The sequence below is a fragment of the Grampus griseus genome (genome assembly GCF_964374135.1).
Source record: "Grampus griseus genome assembly, chromosome: 8".
Taxonomy (NCBI): domain Eukaryota; kingdom Metazoa; phylum Chordata; class Mammalia; order Artiodactyla; family Delphinidae; genus Grampus; species Grampus griseus.
Window position 1 is genome coordinate 104,452,826 of NC_139002.1, and position 26,426 is coordinate 104,479,251.

Sequence of the window (26,426 nt, forward strand, 5' to 3'; positions counted from 1 at the left end):
GGGGCTCTGACTTCCGACTGAACAAAGTTTTTTCTTGGGGCCCGCCGATCTCGGCCCCACCCAGGCCAGAGGCCGCCTCACTGACTAGGCCTCTCTGCAGCCACTGCGCTCCTCGCACGCGGATCCCACTCTCCAGCCCTTCTTCCCCCTCCCCCCGGCAGCGGCGGTTGGTCGCGCGCAGTCGTCCCTCTCCCACCCCCTCCGCTAACGAGCGGGCTCCAGGCCCTCTGGGATTGGCTGCGCCTGAGTGCATTTTCTCTCAGCCTCTCTGATTGGCTGCAGGGCACGCGGGATCTGGGCTCCGATTGGCTAGGTCAGAGCGCCTGCGCGGCGGGGTTCTCCGTCGCCAGCCATTCCTGGGGAGGACTGCCGGCGGGTCAGACGTTTCGCCTGTCGCTGGAGGAGAGGTCCAGGCTCTCCGGGAAGGCGGCTGCGGCGGCAAAATGAAGATATTCGTGGGAAACGTCGATGGGGCGGATACGACGCCGGAGGAGCTAGCAGCTCTCTTTGCGCCCTATGGCACGGTCATGAGCTGCGCCGTCATGAAACAGTTCGCCTTCGTGCACATGCGCGAGAACGCGGGCGCGCTGCGCGCCATCGAGGCCCTGCATGGCCACGAGCTGCGGCCGGGGCGCGCGCTCGTGGTGGAGATGTCGCGCCCACGGCCTCTTAACACTTGGAAGATATTCGTGGGCAATGTATCGGCTGCGTGCACGAGCCAGGAATTGCGCAGCCTCTTCGAGCGCCGCGGACGCGTCATCGAGTGTGACGTGGTGAAAGGTAATGTGGAGACGCGGGCGCGGGCGCGCTCGGGGCACTCTGCTTGTTAGCCACGCCCCTTTCCCGGGGGTCGGTCACTGCGCGGTTGGCGGTGGGGGCTGGGAGAAGTCCGCGGGAGTGAGGCCGGAGGTGTTGGGGGCGCGTTGGGTAGAGCCACCCTTCTCCCGTGCGGGCCAGGCACCATTAACCAAATGGGAGGAAGCGGCTCTGGGTGGGTGCGGCGGCCACTGCGAGCCGAGCTACGGGGCCGGGGACGCGCCTGAGAGACTTGGGAGGGTACCGGGGGCGCGCCTTCCACTGGGCTCCTGGGCCTGGCGCCGAACGGAAATTGGGAAGTGACGGGCACAAGCCGGATCATGGAGCGGGGAAGATTTCGCCACTTCCCCACTTCCTCTTCAGAAGTCTGTCAGAGCAAGGGAAAAGGGAAAAGGTGGGGGCTGAACCCCACCCCCCCCAAGGCCACCGTCGTGTTCCCTCTCGATGAATGCTCCCGAGCGGAAGGTAACGGGGCCCTTGGAAGTTTCTTGGGCTGGGATCTTTTAGTATTGTGTGGCGTGGGTCTACTGATGGGTATAGTTACTCGTGGGTACAGGAGGGGCCCCTTCCTAACCACTTTGGCCTTTCAGTATTGTTAGGTGGGTTAGGCGTGGCAATTCTGTGCTTTCCAACTCCCTCAAACTTTTTTTTTTTCCCCTTTGGGATCGATTTTACATCTATAAACTGGAAACCCCGACTTTTCGCATGTGGACGAAGGCTTGTTTTATGAAATGGCCTCTTCTGAGCAACTAACTCGTCAAGCCGGTGCCCTAGGGCGGTATCCTTTTAGAAACTTGGTGATTTTGCAAGGGGGCACACTCTGAGGGGGACGTGGGGACTTAATGGTCATCTTTGCTTGAGTAGTCTAATTGTCAGGGTAGATCCCTAGTTTGCCTTCGAGAAGAATATATCACTGTAATTTAGGCCTGACCTCCTTTTTGGGACTTAGTTGACTTTTTTCATAGTCTGGGTTCTTATCCCTAAGCTCTTTTTCTTTTTTGTTGGCAAGATTTGGAGGTATAGCCCTTGTGTATGTGGCCAGTTTCTGTTCCACTTGGGAACAGATCAGAGTCAACTTTGCCTTGCTATCTTCAGGGATGCAACCTGGGAGTGAGTATCTGATCCCTTGCTCCTGGTGTTGGATTCATAGCTGCTCATACCCTGTGTGAGAAGTTTTAAGGATAGTAAATACATTTGGGAGCAGGTGCTTATTCATTTCCACCAAGATACATCTTTTGGGTCATTCCTTATCCTTTCCGTAACTGGGGGAAGTGTGAGGGTTGCAGTCTCCACCACTAGGAGTAATTCCTCCTTCTGCATTAATACTGCATTTTGTTTTCCTCAACTCAGGCTATGCAAATTCATGACTATCTGGAATCAGGCTTTCCTGCTGGGTGCTCTGATGAGGCAGGCTGTATGGTGCATGAATTTTTGCTTTTATTTAGAGTGAAAGAGTGGGAAGGGCATCAGATTGGGCCCCTGGCCAGGAAATGTATATGACTCATTATGAGAGTTCTGTTTGATTGACCTATTACATTTTTTTGTGTGGTTCTCAGACAGGGTGGCTACTAGATTGGGAGTCTAGAAACTTGCATCTGAGGGGACAGTCTCTATGGAACTCATTGGTCAAGAAGCCTTCTTTGGGTTGGTAGAGAAGGCTAAAAATTTGCCTGAATTTGCTTGGGACTGACACCAAGTGACAATGGGGGGGTGGGGTGAAGTGTGTAACTGCATGTGGTTTTTAGAACTCTTGACTTTTCTTTGTGAGAGTTAGAGTGAAAGTTTTGTGCATTTTGTCCCTTTGCGAACATTTGATTGGCAGAGATGCACTGATTTCCTTAGGGAGTGGTGGTTAGTTGTTGTTTGTAGTTATGCTGATATGTAAGAGAGTGCCTGATAATATTTTGAGGTAAGGGACTGTGGTAAAGATTTGAGGATCATATTCTCCACTGATGCCTTTCTATTTAGAGTGAAGGAAAATGAAGTTTTTAAGTTGGGAATGTAGTAGAAGAGACTTGGCTCTGGCTCTATAAATAGCTTACTTATTTCTTGCTCTGGGAATGGGCACTTGATTGAGTCATCTTGTGTTGGTTGTCAGGTCTTTGAAAAGCACAGAAGCTTGGCATTGCACAGGACAGCCAGTTCCGTTTTATTTCACAGGGGGAATAACGTAGTTGCTTGGTTCCAGGAGCTTAGATATGATTTGTAGAATAAAAATTTCCATAGCAACAGCAGATTGTAACCACTCTCCACAGCTACATTCTGTTGGGTGTTCAAGGATGAAGTTTGAGAGTTGCTGACAGCTTTAGGAACCATTTAGATTCCATGAGAAGTCTGAAGGGCAGAATAGGAAACTGTTTCCTCTCCTTTGTTGTGGGTGGCCATTCTTTCCTCCTACATACAGCTCTGTAGTTTCAAATTAGAATTTTTTTACTCTTCTGAGAATAGGAAAACTCATTTTTCTGGATTCTCTTAACTTTGGTACTGGAGGAATTGTGAAGTCACCAGACCATTAGGATAGCTCTGTAAATCATTGCCTGCTAGTCCCTTTAAATGCGATGGATTTCCTTCAGGGGTCACCGTTTCCTTGAACTACCTCTCCAGGCAGGTGGGTCCCTGGAGTTTTCTAGATCTTTGGTTTTTCTTTATTGTCCTAGGAGTAGTTAGGTTCCTGGGCATCTTTGGAAGGGCTGGGTCTGGGTTTAGCTGCTCACTGTGATAAGGGTTAGTTAGCCCTCATGTGATGGAGTCAGCTGGACAACCTATTCGCACTTCCCTCCAGTATCAGGCTTAGAAACTCTCAGATATAAATTGGATATAATTGTATCTGATGGCTTTCTTTTTATCAGCTATATAGCTTATCTGTGTGGTCAATTGAATTGTACACATGAAATCTCAATTTTCAAGTTTCACAAGTTGGTCTCTTAATAAAACCGAGCTAAGTAGGGAATAGATAATGTGACATCCTATTGCTCTTGTAAACCCATTGAAAGTTTTTGTTGGGTGTTTTTTCCTAGCTTATTCCAGTCCTAGGAATTTGTGGATAGGTTAACCAGGAATATAGTATGGTTCCTTAATATTCCCTCATAGTGCCTGAAAGTTTTTTAATTCCCTTTAATCTGCCTACACTCTTGGTTTCTGCTTGCCATTGCATTCTCCTGGTGGTAGGGTCAGCTCAGCCTTTGCTTTTAAAGAGATCTGGGACCACCAGCATTGATTTTTAGCTCACTGTACCCAAACTGGAGGTGAGAGATGAGAGGACAGTTCTGGTGCCCTGTGGCTAGGCCGAAAGGAACGCTTTGCTTTTCGCCTTTCGCAATTGGAAGAATCAGGTTCTGGCCATAGGGGTGTAAAGACAGTTGTGATAGTTCATTTTGTTCCTTTGTCATCTCTGGCTAGTTCCAAATTTGCATTTACAGGTTACATTGTATTTCTTGTGTTTTATTAGAGATGAAAGATCATATCTGTAGGGAACTAAGCCTGTGGTTATTCCTAGGCTTGAATAATTATCATGATTTTTATCATTATATAGCTATTTATACTTTACAAGGCTTTTTTTTTTTTTGGCGGTATGCGGGCCTCTCACTGTTGTGGCCTCTCCCGTTGCGGAGCGCAGGCTCAGCAGCCATGGCTCACGGGCCCAGCCGCTCCGCGGCATGTGGGATCTTCCCGGACCGGGGCACGAACCCGTGTCCCCTGCATCAGCAGGCGGACTCTCAACCACTGCGCCACCAGGGAAGCCCTACAAGGCATTTTTATCATCTCATTTGAATCTTCTAACTCTGAGGTGGGTAGGACAGATTGTCAGATGGAGAAATAAATTGTAAGTTCCGTAAGAACTTACAGCAAGTCAGTGAACTGGATCTTCAGCTGAGGCATTTTAGCGCCTAGCCCCAGGATTCCTTTTGCTATACCACACTTCTGACTTCTACCTGTTGATTATTTTACTTTATTTTTTTTTTTGTGGTACGCGGGCCTCTCACTGTTGTGGCCTCTCCCGTTGCAGAGCACAGGCTCCAGACGCGCAGGCTCAGCGGCCACGGCTCACGGGCCCAGCTGCTCCGTGGCATGTGGGATCTTCCTGGACCGGGGCAGGAACCCGTGTCCCCTGCATTGGCAGGCAGACTCTCAACCACTGTGCCACCAGGGAAGCCCCTGTTGATTATTTTTATTCTTATTTGTATGAGAGTCACGTTGGTGGCTTACATCCAGGAAAATGGCTTGCTTTATAGGAACAGCTAGAGAGGGCATCCCAGTATGAAAGTTTCTAGAAATTAGGACACTTGTTTAGAGGCCATTTAAAAGGATTTCTTATCAAGAATGGAACCTTAGTAACTTCATCTAGGTAATTCATTTCCTAAAGTGATGTGAGAGAGATGGGGTCCTGGTGCTTGGACTTTAAAAGTAGCCACAGGTCCAGATGGGGTTAAGTGCATGGCCTTACTTACCACCAGCACGACCTTTTTCATTGTTCTTCAGATTCTGCTTGCACCATCGTGGTTTGTGAGTTTGGATGTGAACAAGAATTTCTTCCTATTACTTCCTTTCCTAAAGTTTTCTTGTTCTATATGGTAGATGAGTAGGACTTTGAGATCAACATCCTGTCTTAGAGGCTTTCCTACCACAGCTCATTTAGAACTGAATGAGGACCTGAGGGGTAACCTGCTTAGCAGAGCCTGCTAGTTGTGGTAATTGCAGCTTCTTGCTGTGAAGCTGAGAAACCAAATCTTTTCTGTGAACAGAAGCCCAAGGGGTAAGGAATACTTCTGTCTCTTGATGAGTAACCTCTGATGTAATGTAGCCTGGGGGTGGGGGGCGTGTGTGTGTGTGTGTGTGTGTGTGTGTGTGTGTGCGCGCGCGCGCGCCTTGGGCCTGAACTCAGCCAGGAGGCTCAGTTTCCATTCTCACATCTTATTGGCTTACGTGGGGTCCAGCTTCTCTCCTTCTAAGCTTAAATGTCTAGTCTTAATACACAATCCTGCCTTACACATTGACTTCTCAGGGGTAGACTGGTGTAGTGAAGAGGCATGGAAAGCAGGGATTCTGTTTCTGGGTCTGACACATGGTTTTGTCGCAAGCCGTATAAATTCTCTGAGTGTGTTTGCCCACCTGTAAAATAAGGATAATGATCCTTTGCTCTGCCTGCCTCCTGGGATTGTTGTGAGGCCCAAATGAGGTCCTGTGCATGGAAGTGCTTTGAAAACGGGGAAGTACTGTGGGAAAGGGGGAGATTGTACTGGAGGAATTTCATGGACTGTGCATTGCAGTGTAGCTCTCCTGCCTTAATTGGACCCTGGGCTGAGACATGGGTCATTCCAAGACATAAGTGGTCATTTTCAGTGTTTGAGAGTTAAGCCTCAAAGGTGAACAGTAGTGTTTGGTAATCTTGGGATAGACAGTACTGAATAATTGAGTGATCCAGGAATGCTTTCTGCTTTTTGTCTGCTCGTTTATACTTACAGGAGACGTGAAGATTTTTATCCTGTGTTGCTGTTCATCTTTGCTCTTTCTTCTCTCACCAGGAAGTTGGGTGAGGTGGCAGGGGGAACGGGGAGAATGGGAAGAAAGCCATAGACAAAGCTGCCTGCTTGGGACAGTCAGAAGCTTTGTTATATGGGAGCCACATTTTATGACCTACTCCTGGAGAGGAGGGTTTGGAGGCCTGGAGGTAGCTGGCAACAGCTGGGTGCTGTTGGTGTGTCCAGTTTGGGACCCATCAGGTAGCATGCCCTGCCCCCCTAATTGCTAACCCTCTGTCTGCTGCTTTATCAGACTACGCGTTTGTTCACATGGAGAAGGAAGCAGATGCCAAAGCCGCCATCGCGCAGCTCAACGGCAAAGAAGTGAAGGGCAAGCGCATCAACGTGGAACTCTCAACCAAGGGTCAGAAGAAGGGGCCTGGCCTGGCTATCCAGTCTGGGGACAAGACCAAGAAACCAGGGGCTGGGGATACGGCATTCCCCGGAACTGGTGGCTTCTCTGCCACCTTCGACTACCAGCAGGCTTTTGGCAACAGCACTGGTGGCTTTGATGGGCAAGCCCGTCAGCCCACACCACCCTTCTTTGGTCGCGACCGCAGCCCCCTGCGCCGTTCACCTCCCCGAGCCTCGTATGTGGCTCCTCTGACGGCCCAGCCAGCCACCTACCGGGCCCAGCCCTCAGCGTCACTGGGCGCTGCCTACAGGGCCCAGCCTTCTGCCTCTCTGGGTGTCGGTTATCGGACTCAGCCCATGACAGCCCAGGCAGCCTCTTACCGCGCTCAGCCCTCTGTTTCCCTTGGGGCCCCATACAGGGGCCAGCTGGCTAGCCCTAGCTCCCAGTCTGCCGCAGCTTCCTCGCTTGGTCCATATGGTGGAGCCCAGCCCTCGGCCTCGGCCCTCTCCTCCTATGGGGGTCAGCCAGCTGCGGCTTCTTCGCTCAACTCCTATGGGGCTCAGGGCTCCTCCCTTGCCTCCTATGGTAACCAGCCATCCTCTTATGGGGCGCAGGCTGCCTCTTCCTATGGGGTTCGTGCGGCTGCCTCCTCCTACAACACCCAGGGAGCAGCTTCCTCCCTAGGCTCCTATGGGGCCCAGGCAGCCTCCTATGGGGCCCAATCTGCAGCCTCTTCACTAGCTTATGGGGCCCAGGCAGCTTCTTACAGTGCCCAGCCTTCGGCCTCTTATAATGCCCAGTCTGCCCCATACGCTGCACAACAGGCTGCTTCCTATTCTTCCCAACCTGCTGCCTATGTGGCACAACCAGCTACAGCTGCTGCTTATGCTAGCCAGCCAGCTGCGTATGCTGCACAAGCCACTACCCCAATGGCTGGCTCCTATGGGGCCCAGCCAGTTGTTCAGACCCAGCTGAATAGTTATGGAGCTCAAGCATCAATGGGCCTATCAGGCTCGTATGGGGCTCAGTCAGCTGCTGCGGCCACTGGCTCCTATGGTGCTGCAGCTGCCTACGGGGCCCAACCTTCTGCCACCCTGGCAGCTCCTTACCGCACTCAATCATCAGCCTCATTGGCTGCTTCCTATGCTGCACAGCAGCATCCTCAGGCTGCTGCCTCCTACCGTGGCCAGCCGGGCAATGCCTACGATGGGGCAGGTCAGCCGTCTGCAGCCTACCTGTCCATGTCCCAGGGGGCCGTTGCCAACGCCAACAGCACCCCGCCGCCCTATGAGCGTACGCGCCTCTCCCCACCCCGGGCCAGCTACGACGATCCGTACAAAAAGGCTGTCGCCATGTCGAAAAGGTACTGTATGCCCCCCCGCCTCTGCCCCCAGCTGGGGCTCAGGGCAAGGGGCTGAGGTTGGCATGGGAGGGAAACTGGAGCCATCGGCCCCTCCCTTGGTCTTCTCTACTCCTGTGGGATGTCCAGAAGCTGAGGGGGGTGATGTCTGTGAACTTTCCTGGTCACCAGGGTTCAGGTGGAGCATAGTGCTCAGACTGGGGTGGTACCAGCTAGTCAGGCTGGGAAAAGTGTCACCTGTCAAGGCTAGCCCAAGTGCTATTGGAGCTACTGCCTGCAAGATTGTGGCCCATAGTCTTTCCCACTGTCTGAAGGATCCTTAAGCCTGTTACGTGGTTGTCCTGGCCTCTGGTGGGGGTGGGTTTGAAAGAGTAGTCCCTTTGGCAGTCACTGGCTGAAGGCAGGGTGTATGTGGTGCGTCCACTCTGCGAAGTTGGGGACCTTGCTTTCGTCCGCCGTTCTGTTGGTAAACAACCAAGGTCTTTCTCTGCAGGGCCCAAGGGTGGAGATAGTTTGTCTGTGGTTTGGGAATGCAGACCAGAATCCACCTTGGCCAGTTCAGAAGGGTGGTCTTCAGTGGTGGGCTTGGTTTCCCACTGAGTTGGACCAGGCTTGAATTCTTGCCCTGGATAGGGTGTTGAGCCTTCTGACAAAATCTTGTTTGTTGGAGACCAATCTGATTACACCCTCCCTATCCCCATTGGCATCTCCCCCGTGCCCACCTGGAGCCCTCCCCTCAATTGTCTCATTCACCAACTGTCTTCTTCTCTCGACTAGGTATGGTTCCGACCGGCGTTTAGCCGAGCTCTCTGATTACCGCCGTTTATCAGAGTCGCAGCTTTCGTTCCGCCGCTCGCCGACAAAGTCCTCGCTGGATTACCGTCGCCTGCCCGATGCCCATTCCGATTACGCACGCTATTCGGGCTCCTATAATGATTACCTGCGGGCAGCTCAGATGCACTCTGGCTACCAGCGCCGCATGTAGGGCCATCCTGGGACAGGGCTCCACAGGGAGGGAAGGAGAGGAGAGGTGGGGTAGGGTGCGGGCCCAGGTTGTAACCACTGGCCCATACCTCTCCTGTTTGCGGTTTTTCATCCCCTCTACCATGTGGGCCTTCCCCAGGAGACGATCCTTTTGAGTGTTCGGCAGTAACCTACTTTATTCCTTCGCCTCAGCAGCGAATCTTGCTACTGGCTCTAGATCTGCGGTTCCCCTCTCCCCTGCCTCCCATCTCCCCAGGATGGGAATTTCTTTTATGTTTTTATTTTTTTCCTGGCTCCCTTTTATTTTTGTGCGCGATATTTAAGGTCGTCTGGATGGGGAAGCAACCTGCAGCTGAGGTCGGCGGCGCCTTTTTCTTTTTAGATGTGAGGGAGGCCAGGAAAGGGTTAGCTTAACCATTTCCTATGCGCCAAGCTGTGCCAGTTGTCCAGGGGGCCCTGACTTTGTCCCTCTGTAGACTGTGTTGAGACTGAGTTCCTGTTGGGACAGTTGGTTGGTATATGTCCAGATCCCTACTGACCCCTGATGTTCTAGCTGATGCTGTGCGGCACAGTCCACTTCCCCATCTCCCCAAGTAGGTGGTGTTAGAAAACCTTAATTTTTTTTCCCTTTTGTATGGACTACAAATAAAACTTGGGGCGATTTGCAGTTTGGAAACCTGGTTGTCATTGTCTTGATTGCACTCAGTTTCAGGAAGTTTGACATCCAGGAAGACATGACAACTAAAGGGAGGGTGGCCAGAGAACCCAGGGCAGATGAGGAAAGGGGTTTGAATGTAGGAATTAGAATGATTTCCCTGCTGCCAGAGGGATTTAACCCATCGTCGTTCTGCTAGTCTGCCATCTTTAGGACTGGAGAGTCTGGCCCAAGTTGCTTCAGCTTGAGTTAATCACACCAAAATGCAGTAAATTTACTGCCCATTTTCCTCGCCTGTGCTTGGCTATTTTCCTTGACTTGTCTCCAGTTCAGGAAAATCCTGAGCTCCAGCAGGGTGGTTCTGGGGTTTGGCTTCTCAAGTGAGAAGTGGGGAATGGGTGGCTTTGGTGCTTATGAGGCTAGTAGGTCCTTCAGGCAGTGGGCTCCAGTAAGTACTGGGGCTGGGACAACTACTGGGAAGGAGCCAGTAGTTGGGGTGGGGGGGTCATGTCACTGTCTGGTAATGCCCTGTGGTCGGGACAGTTGGAAGCTGGTATGGGGGATTCTGGCTATAGACCTGGTATTTCGCACGTCGAACATCAGCACGGAGTGTCCTTCCTGCGTCCTGCCAACCCCTGTCATAGTCACCTGAGACTCAAATTGCCTATCTTCATTTGTTAGGGTTTCCAGATGTTTTCTTGTTGGGTTTATATTTGAAGGTGTTATGATAGACTCTGGGAAGTGGGTGAGGTGCAAGCGTAACCAAATAGGGGTGCTGGGATAGGCTGAGGAATTGATTGTTTATACTTTCATTCTGGGACTAGGGATTCAGAGGACCTGGGCACAAAATAAGACAATTCCAGCCATGGACAAGACAGAGGCTTGGGCTTTATGATGGGTGAATGAAAGACTGGTTGGGTAGGGTGGTGACAGGAAACTGACATTCCTTTGGGAAAGGGGGCTTTATAAATTTGATTTGGGAGTCTGTTGGGGCAGGGTGGTTTTGGGGTGTGTGTGTATCAGTCAAATGGAGTTCAGGTGGGTTCTCTTCTGCTTCCTTCACTGGTTTCTTGTGAACTTCCCTGTGACAGAGTAGTTTGCCCCAGGTGTTCTCTTTCCTCTGCCCAGTGGGCAAAAGCATATGTTTTTTGTTTAACTGTGAGCTCCTATTTGTGGATGCAAACTGGGGGTAATCTCAGGGGTACTGAGGCCATAGTGCTCTTCCTTGCTTTTCTTTCTTCTCACTTCTTTGCCTTCAGGTGCTTTGCTGCTCCTTTTCATTTGTTTGCAGGACTGTGAGGAGGGCGAATTTGATAGGTTTTTTTGTCACTTTTCTGCAGTGAGGGTGGGGTAATCTCAGGGCCAAGCTAACAGGCTTAGCTCTGGTTATTTCCCTGGAAAATCAAGGGTTGGTTAATTGTAGTGCTGTGATTGTGGCCTGCGTATTTGTAATTACTTCTTTGTCAGTGGCTTTCTGTCATCTTTCTCTCCAGTGAGGGTTCTGCCACTGTCCCAATCCCATGGTTCCTATGAAACCATTAGTACATGGTTCCTAATGTGCTCTCAGGGCCAGTGCTGATATTTCTTTATTGCAGCCCAAGTTCTTCAGGCTGACCTGGCCTAGATGATCACTCTGCTTATTATCTTTAGGTCCTGATGCCCTTGTTGCCTCCGCTGCCAGGCTTCTCATTTAAGCTAGAAGGAGCTAAAGCTAAATCATTTGTCATTTTCCTCTTTCTTGCAGATTGTTTTAAAATTCCCTCCCTCTGTAAATTATGCCACCTGTGTTAATCCTATAGCCCACTCTTCATACTTTGCTTTTTGTGGATTTCTGATTTCCAGGGTCCTATAACTCGGAGACGGTTGGGTTGAGTGAATGGGAGGATAGACATTTAATGTGTGTTTTGGGAGAGGTGGGTGGGAATATGCGCTCCCAGTGTCCTTCAGATCTTTGCTCTTCTGATCTATCACCTCTATAACTCGACCTTCATTGGAGAAGCTTTAGATGGTTTATTCCTGGAACAAGACTATGTAAAGGCTTCTCCCCTCTACAGCCTCTTCTCTCCTGCGGTTTGGACCTTGTTTCAGATTCTGTCTGGGGTAGGCCTGGGGCCCCATCCCTTGTGCTGGAGGTAACGGGACTATCACTGAGTGGTCAGCCTCCATGGGTAGGCTGCCTTTCTAGTCATGCCCATCAGTTAAGCTCTGCCAAAGTCTGTGCGCAGACTGTTGGTTCTGCAGTCATTTTGTCCTATCAAGCCAAGTAAGTTGACTATAATGTGGGATGACTTAAGGTCATAATGAAACTTAATTTCCTAGATTTATGGACTAGTATGTAATGTAATAGGAGTTTGGGTGATAAAGAAGATAAGATGGATATGATAGGTGGAAAATTCTTATTCACCTAAATTCTATAGGAACCTTTAAAAAGATCATAAAGGGTAGAATCTAGTTTTCCAGGAAGAAAAATTTATTAATAAATGATTTCAAGTCTAGCTGTAAATCATTAGAAACATTGTGTGTCTGTAGTGCTGGAAATAGTGTTCAGGTAGCTGAGCCCTTGGGCTGACCTTGGGAAATCGATAGTGGGGGTGGGTGCAGGACCTACCTCGATGAACTAGTTACAGTTAATAAGCAATGCTGGGGAAGTGACAGGTAAGGAAGGAGAGGATGGGGCAGCCCCACTATAGAGAAAACTGTGGAGATGGAATTTGTTTGATTTGAAAACTGACTTGGCACAGAGAGAATTACTGAGGGTACTGGCTCTAAAATCAGGCTTCCCAAGTTTGAATCCCGGTTCTGCCACTTAATCTGGGTGATCTTGGACATGTCAGGAATTCTACCTAAGTTTTTTCATCTGTAAGATAGGGAAAATAGTTAACATCTATTTAACACATGCTAAGCATTGTTAAAAGTGCTTTTCATATATTTCATTTTACCTTCATTGCAACTCAAATGTATTAGGTACTTTTTTTTTTTTTTGCGGTACGCGGGCCTCTCACTGTTGTGGCCTCTCCCGTTGCGGAGCACAGGCTCTGGATGCGCAGGCTCAGCGGCCATGGCTCACGGGCCTAGCTGCTCCGCGGCATGTGGGATCTTCCCGGACCGGGGCACGAACCCGTGTCCCCTGCATCAGGAGGCGGACTCTCAACCACTGCGCCACCAGGGAAGCCTGTATTAGGTACTTTTAAACCTATTTTGGAAATTGAGGCTGTAGGTTAAGTAACTTCTGAAGATCACATGGCTAGAAAGTAGTGGATCAAGGAATTGAACCAGCCATTTTGGAGCAAATAACATGTAGCAAGTGTAGAGCCTCATATATAGTCACTGCTCATTAAATGCTAGCCATCTCAGAAATAAGAAGTTAGAACATTCTGGGGAGATTGGGACTGTGTAGGGTAGCACACAGCTGAGCAAAGGACTTTGGGTGTAGGTGTGAGTACAGCACGTATGAGTAACAGTGAAGAAGGGGGATTTCTGTAATGAGTGGTACCTAGGTGTGATGTAGGCCACTGGACCATACCAGTTTTGGCCACCTCCAGTGTCAGACAACACTGTTGTGTCCTGAGGGTCAGATTCCCCTAGGTATGGAGAAGAAAGGTATGGAGTAGGGGCCCTGCACAGACATTAAGGGGAGGCTTAGAGTGTGTAGTTGGCAGTGGGATTGGAGGCTTAGGAAGCTTGCTGACTGGCCTAGTGGCTCCCTCTGAACATCCTTGGAGATTACTGGTTTTTAATTTGAGCCCTTATTATACCAGTAACTCATTTCTGGATTAGGAGCCAGAGTTATTAGGTATATAAGTTGTATACATTCCTAAGAGTGTGAAAGGGTTTGAAACAAATAGATTGCTTATTCACATTTGAGTGGTCTACACTGACAACAGTGTTTCCCTCTGAATTTGGATTTGTTCCTCATTTCTCTTTCAAGAGTCCAGGCTCCAGCCTCTTTCATCTCTTCAAGATGTGGAGCCAGAACATACTTAAGCTTGGCTCTGACAGAAAGGCTAGATGACTTTGGACAAGTTGCTTTATCTTTTAATTTAGAGGCTTGGTAACCTGATCAGAAGAATCACCAAAGTGGCCGTTTTCAGTGTTCCAGACAAAGTGCTTTTAAAACATCCGATTCTCTGTAGTTGGTGTGGTAAGGTAGAGGGTTTGGACCAGATATCCTTAATTTAAAAACCTTTAATTTTTAAGTATTTTGGTAAAATACAGTTGGGTAAATGAACATCAGTATGGAGACACTGGAGCTACAAATCTCCCTACCTAAAGCTTCATTTTGCAGCATTTGTGAAACGTAATCCTGGTGATCAGAAGCTGTAGCATAAGTTACCCCTGGCTTTTGGGCTTTTTATGTTTGAGGGAGACTGGAAAGTATACTAGGTGATAAGAGCAAAAGGGCTTGTTTTTAGTACTAAGTGTCCATGTTCTTAAGCTGATACTGACTGCAAATCCAAAGTCATTTCTCTCCTCTTGGTTATCAAGGTTTTAACTCATGCTTTATCTATTTGTTAAGTTAGTCAACAAATATTTGAGTGCTTACCACGTGCCAGGGGCAGTTTTAGTTTTAACACAGGGTAATAGACAACAAGAAAAGGTCCTTGCCCCTGTAGAACAAGTATTTGCTGGGGGCAGGGGCTGGGAGGGAGTAAGAAAATGAACGAATAGGATTTCAAGTGGTGGTAAGTATTTGGAAAAACAACATGGAGTCATGGGATAGAGTTCCAAGGTGTAGCGTTGGAGTGGGGGGCTGTGTTTAGATGGGGTGGCCAGCGAAGGACCTGGAGAAAGAACATTTCAGTCTGAATGAGCTTGGGACAAAGGGGCCAGTGTGCTGGAGCATAGTTGGGGTGGGGTGTGTTAGGGATGGGGGTGGGAGAATTGTTACAGAGATTGGGAGATTCTGGCAACAACCAGATTTGGTAGTGTGAATTGAAACTTTTCCAGTTGCCGTTGGTTTTAATTTAAAAAGCAGGGGAATGATTTAATGTGGTTTACTCAGTTGGATGAGCTTGCAAAATGAAACAAGTATAACTGGACCTAGAGGGCTTTCAGAAGGTAAACCAAGAATAATTAGATCAGGGGGTGGGTGTGGGTGGTGGTCTGCAAACTGGCCTGAACTGTGATCCCGAGAAGATTTCTATTCCCAGTTTTTCCCCTTTGGACTTGGAGAGATTCCTAGTTTCATAGAGTAAGCTGATCTCATATGCTTTGGTATTTTGGAAGAAAGTTTTATCTCCAAGGCTATTAGGACAAAAATTTTGGAAGATCAAACAAAGGAGCTGAAAGGATTTCTATACCAGATGTGTTTCCGAACCTGCACACAAGGAGTTGTGACCACCTCCCGATGCAGGGCCCCTCCAGAGGGCACACTTGCAGCTAACATGCAGTTGGTTTTCTTCATCACTGATCCTTTGGCCTTTATTCAGAGCCGCAGTGTCAGCATCAGGATCCACAATGAAAACGGACCAAGATTAGTGACCACTACATTTGTAAATGTGACATTTTTAGATTCCTGCCTTTTCCCACCCTAGAATAAATTATTGACCAATTCCCCACCGTTTGATTTCTGAGTCACGTCAGGTTTTAAAATCTACTTCCATAACTTTGACTTCACCTTTCTCTTTATGATCCCCACCCCTTTTGGGGGGGCTGCTTTGAACGGTAGTGTGTTCTGCTTTTGTCATCTTCACTTCCTGATGATCCCTTTCCTCACTGCTTTTATCATGTTTTAAGTTCTTCCATCCCCCTTTTTAAACTCCCTCTTCAAAAGCTGCCTTGCTTGTTCAGTGAATTATGGGATTATGTGAAGAAGCCGAAGAATGATAAAAAAATGTGAGGAGGGAAGCCGGACCCTCTGGAGAATGCTGTTTTGATTGTATTTTGCTTATAGCTGGTTGTGACTTAGGCTCTTCCCTCTAAGGTCGGTTCTAGGAGTTTAAACCTACAGCTCTGGCTGATGGCGCCCAATAAAATAAAACAAAAAACTTTGCTGCTCTAGTTTTTTCTCAGGGCGGGGTGGGGGTGTATGCGTAATCTCCACGGTCACACAGAGAACCCTTTTCTTCATCTTGGACCCCGGGAGGCTGGTTCCTCCAAGGAACTTGTCTCTTCGGCGCCTCCTGAGAAATGCAGCCGTCAACCGAGCCGACGTCGGGGCCTTTATATCCTAATTGAAGCTGAGCCCATTAACCGTTTTCAGAGTTCCTTTCACCACCTATGAAAGTAGTTTCAATGTGGGGGTACCTCCGGGACTCCCAGGGCGCCAGTGCGGATTCTTGGCCAAAGGAGGAGGTTGGTTTCTTCAGGTGGGAAGCTTTGCTATTTTTCTTACCTGGCTTCTGGGTCTGCGTAAGCTACCGCCCGCAGCACCCTGGCTGCGAGGGGGATGGCGTTTGGGAGATTAGAGGGAGAAGTGTGGAGTAGAAGGCAAAATGGAGCGCACGTGGAGTGGCGAAATGTGGAAGCTTAACAAAGTTGGCGCCATGAAGCTGAAGACCGCCACACCGGATCCCTAGCTCGCTCCGCCTAATGGCGGGCGGAACCCCGCCAGCGAAGCCCACGTTGGTAGTTCCTCCCTCACGCCGACCTTCCATCCAATCAGTGACCTCGGTTTGTCGAGAGAGGTGCTCATTGGCTTTCGTATAGACTCTGTGGGGTTACTGACGTTTCCACCTCTTCCAGGCCTCAGGTAATTGGCGTTCGTGGTAACCAATCAGGAAGAGGATCTACGGGAACGCCTGCCTTTTATTTTATTGAACGGCCAATCCGGTGGTAGGTTCACCTCCCCCTCTCTACCCAGAGTCACTGCTGCAGCCGCCGCCATTTTAGCGTTTTGTCAGAAGCGTCCGCGCCGCGAGGAAGAGCCCCTGCTGCTTTTCGTGCGGGTGAGAGACTCCGAGCCCCTTCACTGTCTTTTTTTTGCCCTGTTAAATCTCACGACTTGGGCTTTAGGGGTATCCTAGGGTGGTCCTGGCCTCCGCACTCGTCACTGAGAGCCGACCTCGGTGCTCGGCGTTGCGCGGTAAGCCTCAAGCAGCCCTTCCCCCACGACCTCCCCCGAGAATACCTTGCTTTTTTCCCCACCTTGCCCTCTATCCGACTTTGCTCGGCTTACTGCCTCGAGGCTTTTACCGAGATAACCGCTTTTCCGTTAGACTTAGGAATTACAACCCCGTTTCGAAAATTTTTGAAGCCCCGAGACACTGTCGTCTGGCCGTTGAGGCTCAAGGCCCCTTCTCTGGCCATGCATTTCTCCAATTCTCCAGGAGCTCGTAGGACGGCACCCCGAGAGAGGCGTTCCCCGCTCCAGCACTTCCTGTACTCTCCGAACGCCTCGCTATCCAGCTTAAGTCACGGGTTCACTGCTTCCAAAGGAAACCCTAAAATGTAGCTATTATAAGGTCCTTTTTTCAGGAAATGGTTAATTCGGTTACGAGAGGAAGAGCCAGTTCATAATTTCAGTCTGTCCAGCCAGCCAAGTAGTTAGACCTTTGTTTTCTGACTATCTTTTTTTGTTTTTGGCGGCGGAGCCGCCGCGTGGCTTGCGGGATATTAGTTCCCCGACCAGGGATTGAACCCGGGCCCTCAGCAGTGAAAGCGTGGAGTCCTAACCGGACCGCCAGGGAATTTGCTGTCTATTTAGTAGGTAGAAAGCCCAGTACCCCTAGGGCTGCATTTATGCCCCGCTTTCATCTGCGTTTCCGTTTGAAACTACTCAGCTCTTACCAAACCCTTTGTCTGTGTTTGCTAAGGATCTGTGTCACAGATGCTTTCTCCTTTCTGTAGGTTCTATAGCTGGAATTGTAGCGGGCCTCCTTATTCCTACTTCCCTTTGATTATTATCTGGGGGTGTGCGTGTGCGTGTGGGGCGTCTGAGAGGGGGGAAAACTGGAAATATTTGCCAGACCCAAAGGAGATGGCAGTATTGTTTTTTGTTTTTTGTTTTTTTTTAACTGACATGGGCCTGAGGTCTTTTGTTAGAAATTTCATTTTTTTTCGCCCAGGCTGTGTCCGAGATGGTGAAGCTGTTCATTGGAAACCTGCCCCGGGAGGCCACAGAGCAGGAGATCCGCTCACTCTTCGAGCAGTATGGGAAGGTGCTGGAGTGTGACATCATTAAGAACTACGGCTTTGTGCACATAGAGGACAAGACAGCGGCCGAGGATGCCATACGCAACCTGCACCACTACAAGCTGCACGGGGTGAACATCAACGTGGAAGCCAGCAAGAATAAGAGCAAAACATCCACAAAGTTGCATGTAGGCAACATCAGTCCTACTTGTACCAACAAGGAGCTTCGGGCCAAGTTTGAGGAGTATGGTCCAGTCATCGAATGTGACATCGTGAAAGATTATGCCTTTGTACACATGGAGCGGGCAGAGGATGCAGTGGAGGCCATCAGGGGCCTTGACAACACAGAGTTTCAAGGTGAACCACCCTCTTTGGGAAGAGGGCTGAACACAAGGTTTTGTGTAGAAAATAGGCTGGATAGGAGGGGTCTGGGATAGAGAGAGAGATACAGCTGTTGGTTGGCTGATTGTGAGGATTAAGTGTGGGTGATGGGCTTAAATGGAGAATGCATGGGATTTAGAGGCTTTACCTTAGGCAAATCAAGTTTGGGAGAAGAACCACTTGGCATTAGTTTGGAACCCCTAGGCTTTTTTGCCTTTTAGTGCAGAAATCCCTTCCTCTGAAGATTTATTCAGTTTTGTCTTTTTTGCGGGGTGGGGGGGTAGTAGAGCACCTAACAGTGTTTCACTCTGAAATTTATTGCCTCAGCACCCCATGTGTTATTTTGTATGTGGAAGGACCTGGCAAAAGCTGGCTTAAGCCACATGTTTAGGAGCAAAATATCTGTGAAGCTCCCCCACCTCATCCCAATTCATGGCTTCTAAGTAAATATAATTTGTCGTTAAACAAGTCTTGAGAGAACTAGTGTCTTTAAATTGTTATAGCTCTTACCGCTTTTCTGTTACGCTTGCACCGAGAGGTTCGGTTTGGAGGACGAGGACACTCTAGAACTGAAGGCTAATTTCAGGAGTTTCTGAGGAGAAGGTATTGGGATTTGGGGGGCGATAATGGCAAAGCCGTTTCACTGGTTTGAGGAGTGAGCTCTAACATCCTTGGTGATTAGAGTACTTAGATGGGTGTTAACCTTGGAGCCTTGACTAGATTAATAGTGTGCCTGGAAGGCAGCATGAATGATGCTGTGGATAGACATTTTGTTTTCTTGGTTTAAGATCTAAGCTCCTGTGGCAAGGGTGGCAGTTGTGAAGGGGGTGGTAACCATGGTGAGTTGCTAACTCTACTCTTCGTCCACCCACTTTGGGTTCCCAGTGTCAAAGCCAGAAAAGAGCCTTTCCCCTTCAGTGTAACTACTTCTAAATTATGGAGTATTCCCACAACTCCTTGTTAACATTTTTAATCTATATTCCAACTTTTTTCAGCCCGAACAAGGTAGTAGCTGCTGCTTCTCCTGAGCACTCCTCTTGTTAAGAGTCATTTCGGCTATCTTTGATGTTTACTTAAATTGGACCTTCTTAGACCTGGAAGTCTGATCATCATTTCTTCCAAGTTAATGGTGCCCTGTGTTAATGGGTATTGCTGTGCATTATTAAAGAAAAATGTCACAGGTCTCTCAGGTCTGGTTTTCCATTTTTAAGTGGTAAGTTGAGAATTATTTTGTGTCAACAACTTAATTGGGAGGAAAGGCTGCTCTGGTGGAGGGTTTATGATATCTAATTTTTGGATACTCTTCTACACTTTAACCAAGTCATAGAAGAGGTGGTGGTGTCTCCTTGTAACAGTTAACACATGTAAGGGAAGGGTATTGTGAACTGATACAGGACACATCATACTTAGAGCATAACTCTTGGTATCTGAAGTCTAGGCTCTCTGAGGTTTAGTTGTTTTTGCTCTGTTTTCCTTACTGTTAGTCATTCTCTTTAGCATTGTCTAGTACAGTTTTGTATGTACATAGAGTAGCAGTATTTATTGTGATGGTCTTTTTCCCCTTTCAGTTTCTCAGTGTTGGGGATATTCTTTTTATTGTTTGCCCATTTAAGGAACATCCATTTTAGATATTTTTAAAGACTTAGCTGCTTTTTCTGACTTTGGAATTTTTTCTGGCAAATCTTTAGGTCAGGACATTTATTAATGACCTTTATGTCTTGAAGAGACATGGTTGGTTCCTCGGTTGCCCTTATTTTCTCTGGTTTTGTTAGGTGCCAAAGTGGCCACTTGGACAAATAATGAGGGACATGGGTTAGCACTTAAAGCACTTAAGTACTTAGTTGTACATCTTAGCTTTTCACTGGCAGCCTACACTTATCAGATAAAATGTTTGAACCGGGACTTTTTTTTTTGATATTTTGGTCCTTCCCTTTTCCCTTTTTTAGTCTTCTAGAACCTAACTTTAATTTTGTAGGTGAAATTGTATATTTACCATTTTCCATAACGTTACTTGAGTAGATGACCTATCTGTTAACTCCCCTGGTTCTAAGCATTCACTTCTTCGCCATCTGCATGCTTGGGTGCATGATAGCCATTTGTATTGGAAAGGTTTTGCTGGAGTTTTGCTTACATTAAAATGGTAGATCATGTTAGGTGGAAACTGCTCCTGTGAAAAGGTTTAAAATTTAAACTTTTTCATTTCCAGAATACAAATTGTAATTTTCAGCAAAAACTAGTATCAAGTGCATGTTCTTAGGATCTTAGATCTCTAAAGGAGAAAAAGTACTTTAATCTTGCGCTAACATGAACAGTTTGATACACTAACATTATTGGTCATTCTCCACTTTTTTCATCCCCTCTTTTCTTCCACATTTTTCATAATACTCTTTCTGAAAATTCAGGCATCTTGTGAACTGCCTGACCTGTTTTGTCTGACCCCCTGTTATAAGGGGTCACTAAATATTGTAAAGGATCCCTGTTAGAATGAATATCAGAACTAACAATTTAAAGGACCCAGTTTAGGGGGAAGGCAGTCCTTCAACTCGTATTTCACCCCTCTTCCCCCATTCATGAGTGTTTTTCCCAAAAGTCTTGAAACTTGCCTACCGCACTCAGCCACGGATCAAGTCTGGATTACTGTCAATGGTAACTTTAGAGTCCTACTCTATTCTCTTTGATTTTGGGGCGGTATGGGGGACTGACCTTTGCATTCTCCTGCTTACTGAATTCAGGAGTCTTAATAGTGAAGATTGGAGGTGTCAGAATGTTGTGGAGCACTATTACTGTGGTTTCTTTTGACATTGGGCCACTGTTCAGAGTAGTTTTTGTCCACAGTTACTTGGCAAAGGATGAAATGCCTATTTTTGAGCTAGAGTAGTTTCTTTCTTAAGCGTTAAACTGGTGTTAGAGCTGAAACATTTCTTCCTTTAATTGATCTTTGCCTGAAATCAGGTCATTATACTGAATTTATACTGGACCTTTTAAAAATATCTTAAAAATGGCAATGAATCCTGCATTAGAGTTGTCTAGGTAAAGCCATTGCTATGACCAGTGTCTGGGGTAGGGGCTGGGGCTATGACTAAGAGTGATAGCAACCCTTCTTGCGTCTGTTTCTTCAAGGCAAACGAATGCACGTGCAGTTGTCCACCAGCCGGCTTAGGACTGCGCCCGGGATGGGAGACCAGAGCGGCTGCTATCGGTGCGGGAAAGAGGGGCACTGGTCCAAAGAGTGTCCGGTAGATCGTTCGGGCCGAGTGGCAGACTTTACCGAGCAATATAATGAGCAATATGGAGCAGTGCGTACACCTTACGCCATGAGCTATGGGGATTCATTGTATTACAACAACGCGTACGGAGCGCTCGATGCCTACTACAAGCGCTGCCGTGCTGCCCGGTCCTATGAGGCAGTGGCTGCTGCAGCTGCCTCTGCGTATAATTACGCAGAGCAGACCCTGTCCCAGCTGCCACAAGTCCAGAATACAGCCATGGCCAGTCACCTCACCTCCACCTCTCTCGATCCCTACGATAGACACCTGTTGCCGACTTCAGGAGCTGCTGCTGCTACAGCTGCTGCTGCTGCAGCAGCCGCTGCTGCTGTTACTGCAGCTTCCACTTCATATTACGGGCGCGATCGGAGCCCCCTGCGTCGCGGCCCAGTCCCCACTGTTGGAGAGGGCTACGGTTACGGGCATGAGAGTGAGTTGTCCCAAGCTTCGGCGGCCGCGCGGAATTCCCTGTACGACATGGCCCGGTATGAGCGGGAGCAGTATGCGGATCGGGCGCGGTATTCAGCCTTTTAAAGCTTGAGGTGAGAGCGGTGGGGTGTCCCTTGTTCTGGTTTTGCCATCCCTCCTGCAGCCTAAAGGCTCCAGTTAGGCTGCCCTGCTTGCTTGCTTTTGCAGGGTTAGGGTAAGGTTGCTAATGGTTCAGAGGATAGGGAGAAGTCCTAACTATTTTGTGAAATATATAAACATCCTTATCCCTCATGGCTGTTTTTCCAGGGCTCCTAGTCCTGGGAGTCAATCTGATTCCATTTGTGCCTGGAAAAGCAAACAGTGGTGTGATGAATCTTGGGTCACACCTGTGTGCTGTAATTGAACCAAACCTGGAAACCAGACATTCAGACCCAGGTGTGCCGTTTCTCAGAGCCTTCGTTGAAATTCCTAGGTGTGTGACATTACTAAGGTCTGCAAGGTTCCTGTTCTGCTTCATGCTGTGTGAAAGGTCTGATGGTAAGTTGGGGCAGAGAGGAGTAGAAAAAGATATCTTTCAACTTATAAAGTTGATTTCAGCAAGGAGTCTGGGGCATAGACTCAAATTCAACTTCTCTGGTCAGTTCACATTCATTCCCTGAGCTGAATAGAATGCCTACCCCATTGCTTTATCTTTGAATCTGTCCTGTAAGAGCCCATTTACTTTGTTCAGTTTTGTTTTTAAACTGTCCCCACGGTATTAGATTTGACATTCTCTCCACTTCTTTAAGGTACATAATAACGTAAATATGTACGCACCCTGTTAATTCTACTCTTCTTCAGTAATATTGAAATCCAAGGTTGGGAGCTTTGCCTTAAGCACGTCACTCCCTTCATCTTCCCACCAGCTATGAGCATTTAACACTCTTCAACCACCAGCTCTACCTTGAGTCCTCTGGCTTTTTCCTATACATTTTGAGCCTCATGATCCATTTGGCTCTACTTGAGTGTATTCTCTTCTGATGCTTGCCAGCTTTGGGCTCTAGGTGTTTGAGACTGCTGTTGTATTAAAGGGTGTTTCACAACACCCTTTGTCTTGAGTAGCTCCCATTGTGTCCCAGACATTACCATTGATCTGTAATCCTGTAGTAACAGGGTGGGTGATACTGTCATCTTTTCCATTAGGGCAGAAGGTATGTGACTTGCCCAGGGTTATTGGATAGGAGATCACTGATAGGGCTGGAGAAGAAACTTGAGTGACCTGATGTGTAGCTTACACATGCCCTCCAGTACGTTCTTTTATTTTCTTCCCTAGTCAGAGTTGGACGCCCTCAGGTGTTACAGCTTGTTCAGTTAATGCCACTTTTTCCTAGACCTTAAACGATTTTTAACTTGTAACTCCAAGATTCAAACATACTTTTTACTGTGGAGAGCTAAGAGCTAATTGGAACCTTTCCCTTTTTCCTGCTCTCCAGTGACAGTTTGTAAATGTGGAATTGCCTTCTCTGAGGAATGCTAATGTGCTAACATCAAGAGAAATGCAATGTCTGTCTACTCTCGTGAAAGAAAATTTGCTATTTCGTTTAGAGAAAGGCTAGTCTGGGATTGCTTGAGCCTTCCCAGTTACTGTCTGGCCTTCAAGCTCTTTTCACTTTTAGAGATTATTATTATACTATGGATGGATACAAGTAAACTTAAAAGGAGTGTCAAGTTACCGTACTTTGTAAAGATGTTCTTTGAAGTGTAAGTGGGAAAGCCCTTGTGAGCTTTGCTGTAAAGCCCCTGTATTGTGCTCTCTTTCAGGTGGGATGTGTGTGGGCTGAAATTCCGAGCTGCAGTTGTGCATGAGAATACACCCTTCGTGGTACCCCATCTCCGGGACGTTCTCAGCTCTGTGCGTTCAGTCCCCCAGGAACCGTGGACCTTAATTTACCTTGTTAAGTTCAGACCACCTCTTCTTTCCTCTCTCCTGCCCATTTCCGTGTTCTTTCTGTCCTTCAATACTTCTGTAGCTTCCCATCATGTTCTGTTCTCCCAGCAGGTCTCATTGTGTGCAGAAACTGGTGGGGGTTGTACTGTATCCCCACCTCCTGCTTCCAGTGGGTGTTGTGAGAGTGTCACTGCTTCTGAGTCTTTTTGACCTAAAGGCTTATGGCAGGTAGACACATAGCGTTGGATCACTTTTTTCTTTCCGGTGAAATAAATGGTTTTTCAACTTAGGGAATGTGTGCTTTGAGAGAGTTCTTACTTGGGCTTGTGTCTGGGTTCTTTATTTGTCTCTGGAAGAGAAGGGGAGGGTATAAAGTTTGACATTCAGTTCTGGGTGAACATCACTGCAGTTGTTTTCCTTATTGTAGATAGGATTTATAGGTGCCAAAGGTAAAAGAGGACTTATATAGAAGAACCCAGGTAGGCAGGCTTATTCCATTAAAGACTTTCTGTCTCTCATACACCTTTGTTATAAAACCATCAACTTACTAGGAGTTTTGAGATGTGGGACTTTTCCCTGCTTGAGAAACAATTGTCACCCACCCCTTACTACTAACATTCCAACCACCCAGTCAATCAGTACATCTAGTTTGACTTACTTTCCAAGGAAGAGGTCTAGAATAAGGAAGGGTTTGAGGGAACAGGAGGTCAGCTTTCACTTCATGCCATGTGGAAAATTAAGTTGTGGCTCCAACAGCATTCTGCTATTTTCCTAGGCCAGTAAGCAACACCTTTTGATGCCTTTCACCATCTATTTGTACAGTTCTGCCAAAATCCAAAGAATTCCTCAGTGGCCCCACTAGTACCTCATTTCCTTTAGAATGATAGGCATAGAAGAAGGACCCAGAAGTGAGCTTTAGATTATTTAACAAGGATGGGCGGTGAGTACAAGGAAGACCCACTGCTTCTTAGTTCCATGCTTTTATCAAAACAGACTGTCTTGCAGATGTTTTTTGTCTGTACCTTCTTGCTCCAGTTTTAATACATATAGTGGGATTCTGTCTGGTTAGGGCATTTCCCAGCATCATTCAACAAATACTCAGCACCTACTGTATGCTGGGCCTTATGCTTTTAGGAAAGGTGGGTTGTGGTAATGGGAGGTAAGAAAAAGCAGCTGGTTTTTAGTTGGGTAGTCTCTCATATTTTCCTACTTAATGTTTCTAATTCATAGATGGCTGAGATGGGGGTAACAGTACAACTTGTAATTTATTGGATATTTGTTCTCTGAAACCCTGTGAGAGACGTTTTGTGTGTTAATCTCCCAGCCACCATTTTACTGAATATGGAAGTTGTCTTTGGTGAGAGATCAAGTGGTAAAGACAACAGTTCTGGGAAAACTGTTGGAGTTGGGATTAGGGGTGGGAAGAGTTATTGGCTCCTACAGATAAGAAGTGATCAACAAAGAAGATTATGACTAATATCTGGGCTAGGTCCTTGTATTTGTCTTTATCTTCCCTGGCGGGCTTGGTTTTCTGCCACTGCCACTTAGAGGGTTTTCCTGCTTTGGTTCCTTTTTTCCGCCAGAGATGGACCCATTACTGATCAGCACTGATGAACATACCCCTTGGTCCGATGGGTGGGGTTGGCAAGTTTCAAAAGATGGGCACTAGCAGTGTTCACTGATTCAACAAATAAAAATTTTCAGTGATACTCTGCAAGGTACTGTTTTAGGTCTAGATCTGGAGCTTATATTCTAAGAGAGGGAGACTACATAATGTCAAGTAGAGCATTTAGATGGGAATGGTCAATGAAGGTGGTGACGTGTCACAGTGGATTAAATATGGGAGTAATATATTTTTGCATGATAAAGCATTCTTTCTCCCTCTGAGAGCATGATCTCCCTGTAACAGACAACCTGAGTTTTTCATGACTGCCAGAATCTGGGCTGGTTTAATGCTGTATTCCTACTATAGTGTTGAGGTTTTTTGTCTTTTTTTTTTTTAATTACTGTTGAAAGGAAAAACACTGTTAAGAACAGTGGAAAAGTAGTTCTAAAACTTTAAAAAGGTGTTTTGAAATGATTGAATTCGCTATTTCAACATTACATTTTGTGAAATTATTTTTGTGTGTATTTCCAATCCAATGTATCTCGAGTTGAGGCCACGTAGTCTGCCCTGTGTCATTGACAAAGTTATACTGCTAACGCTTAGCCTCAGGAGTTGTACAGTAGTTTTTTAAGAGTGATGCTTTAATACACTAGCTTTCTGTAGCCTTCTACTTTTTTTTTTTTGGCTGCGCTGCATGTCTTGTGGGATCTTAGTTCCGCACCAGGGGATTGAACCCGGGCCCTCAGCAGTGAAAGCACTGAGTCCTAACCACCAGACAGCCAGGGAATTCCCATGTAGCCTTCCACTTTTCTTTTTGTTCCGTTGAGTAAACTGTGGTTGGCATCCACCTGAGAGCTTGCTTTGCACATTGTGAAGTACTCACTGGTTAGCAGCTACGTGTAAGTACCATGTGGAGAATAAAGATGATTAGGTGCCTGTCCTTATTTTGCCTACACAGGCAGCTTTCTGCATAGGCAATTTGGGTGTGCAAATAACTGGTATATATGTTAGGTGGAGATAGGAATGGTTACACCATTCTGTTGTGATGGCGTCTG

At 47.4% G+C, this 26,426-nt stretch overlaps 1 protein-coding gene across 6 annotated transcripts; it reads left to right on the forward strand.

Moving 5' to 3' along the window:
• Positions 1-366: 366 nt before the first annotated feature.
• LOC309826545 (RNA-binding protein 14) lies at positions 367-24,054 on the forward strand. Of its 6 annotated transcripts, XR_014297116.1 has the most exons (5): positions 16,433-16,576; positions 17,696-18,119; positions 21,264-21,951; positions 22,145-22,375; positions 23,639-24,054. XR_014297116.1 is itself a non-coding variant. In XM_082660791.1 (4 exons), exons 2-3 carry the CDS (start codon positions 17,708-17,710, stop codon positions 21,941-21,943), a joined length of 1,092 nt encoding a protein of 363 aa, XP_082516917.1. In that variant the 5' UTR covers positions 16,433-16,576; positions 17,696-17,707; the 3' UTR covers positions 21,944-21,951; positions 23,639-24,054. The 6 variants fall into 6 exon arrangements, 5 of the variants coding, with proteins under 5 accessions (XP_082516916.1, XP_082516920.1, XP_082516917.1 ...); XM_082660791.1 differs by lacking the exon at positions 22,145-22,375; XM_082660792.1 differs by lacking the exons at positions 16,433-16,576; positions 22,145-22,375 and adding an exon at positions 16,581-16,713.
• Positions 24,055-26,426: the final 2,372 nt, after the last annotated feature.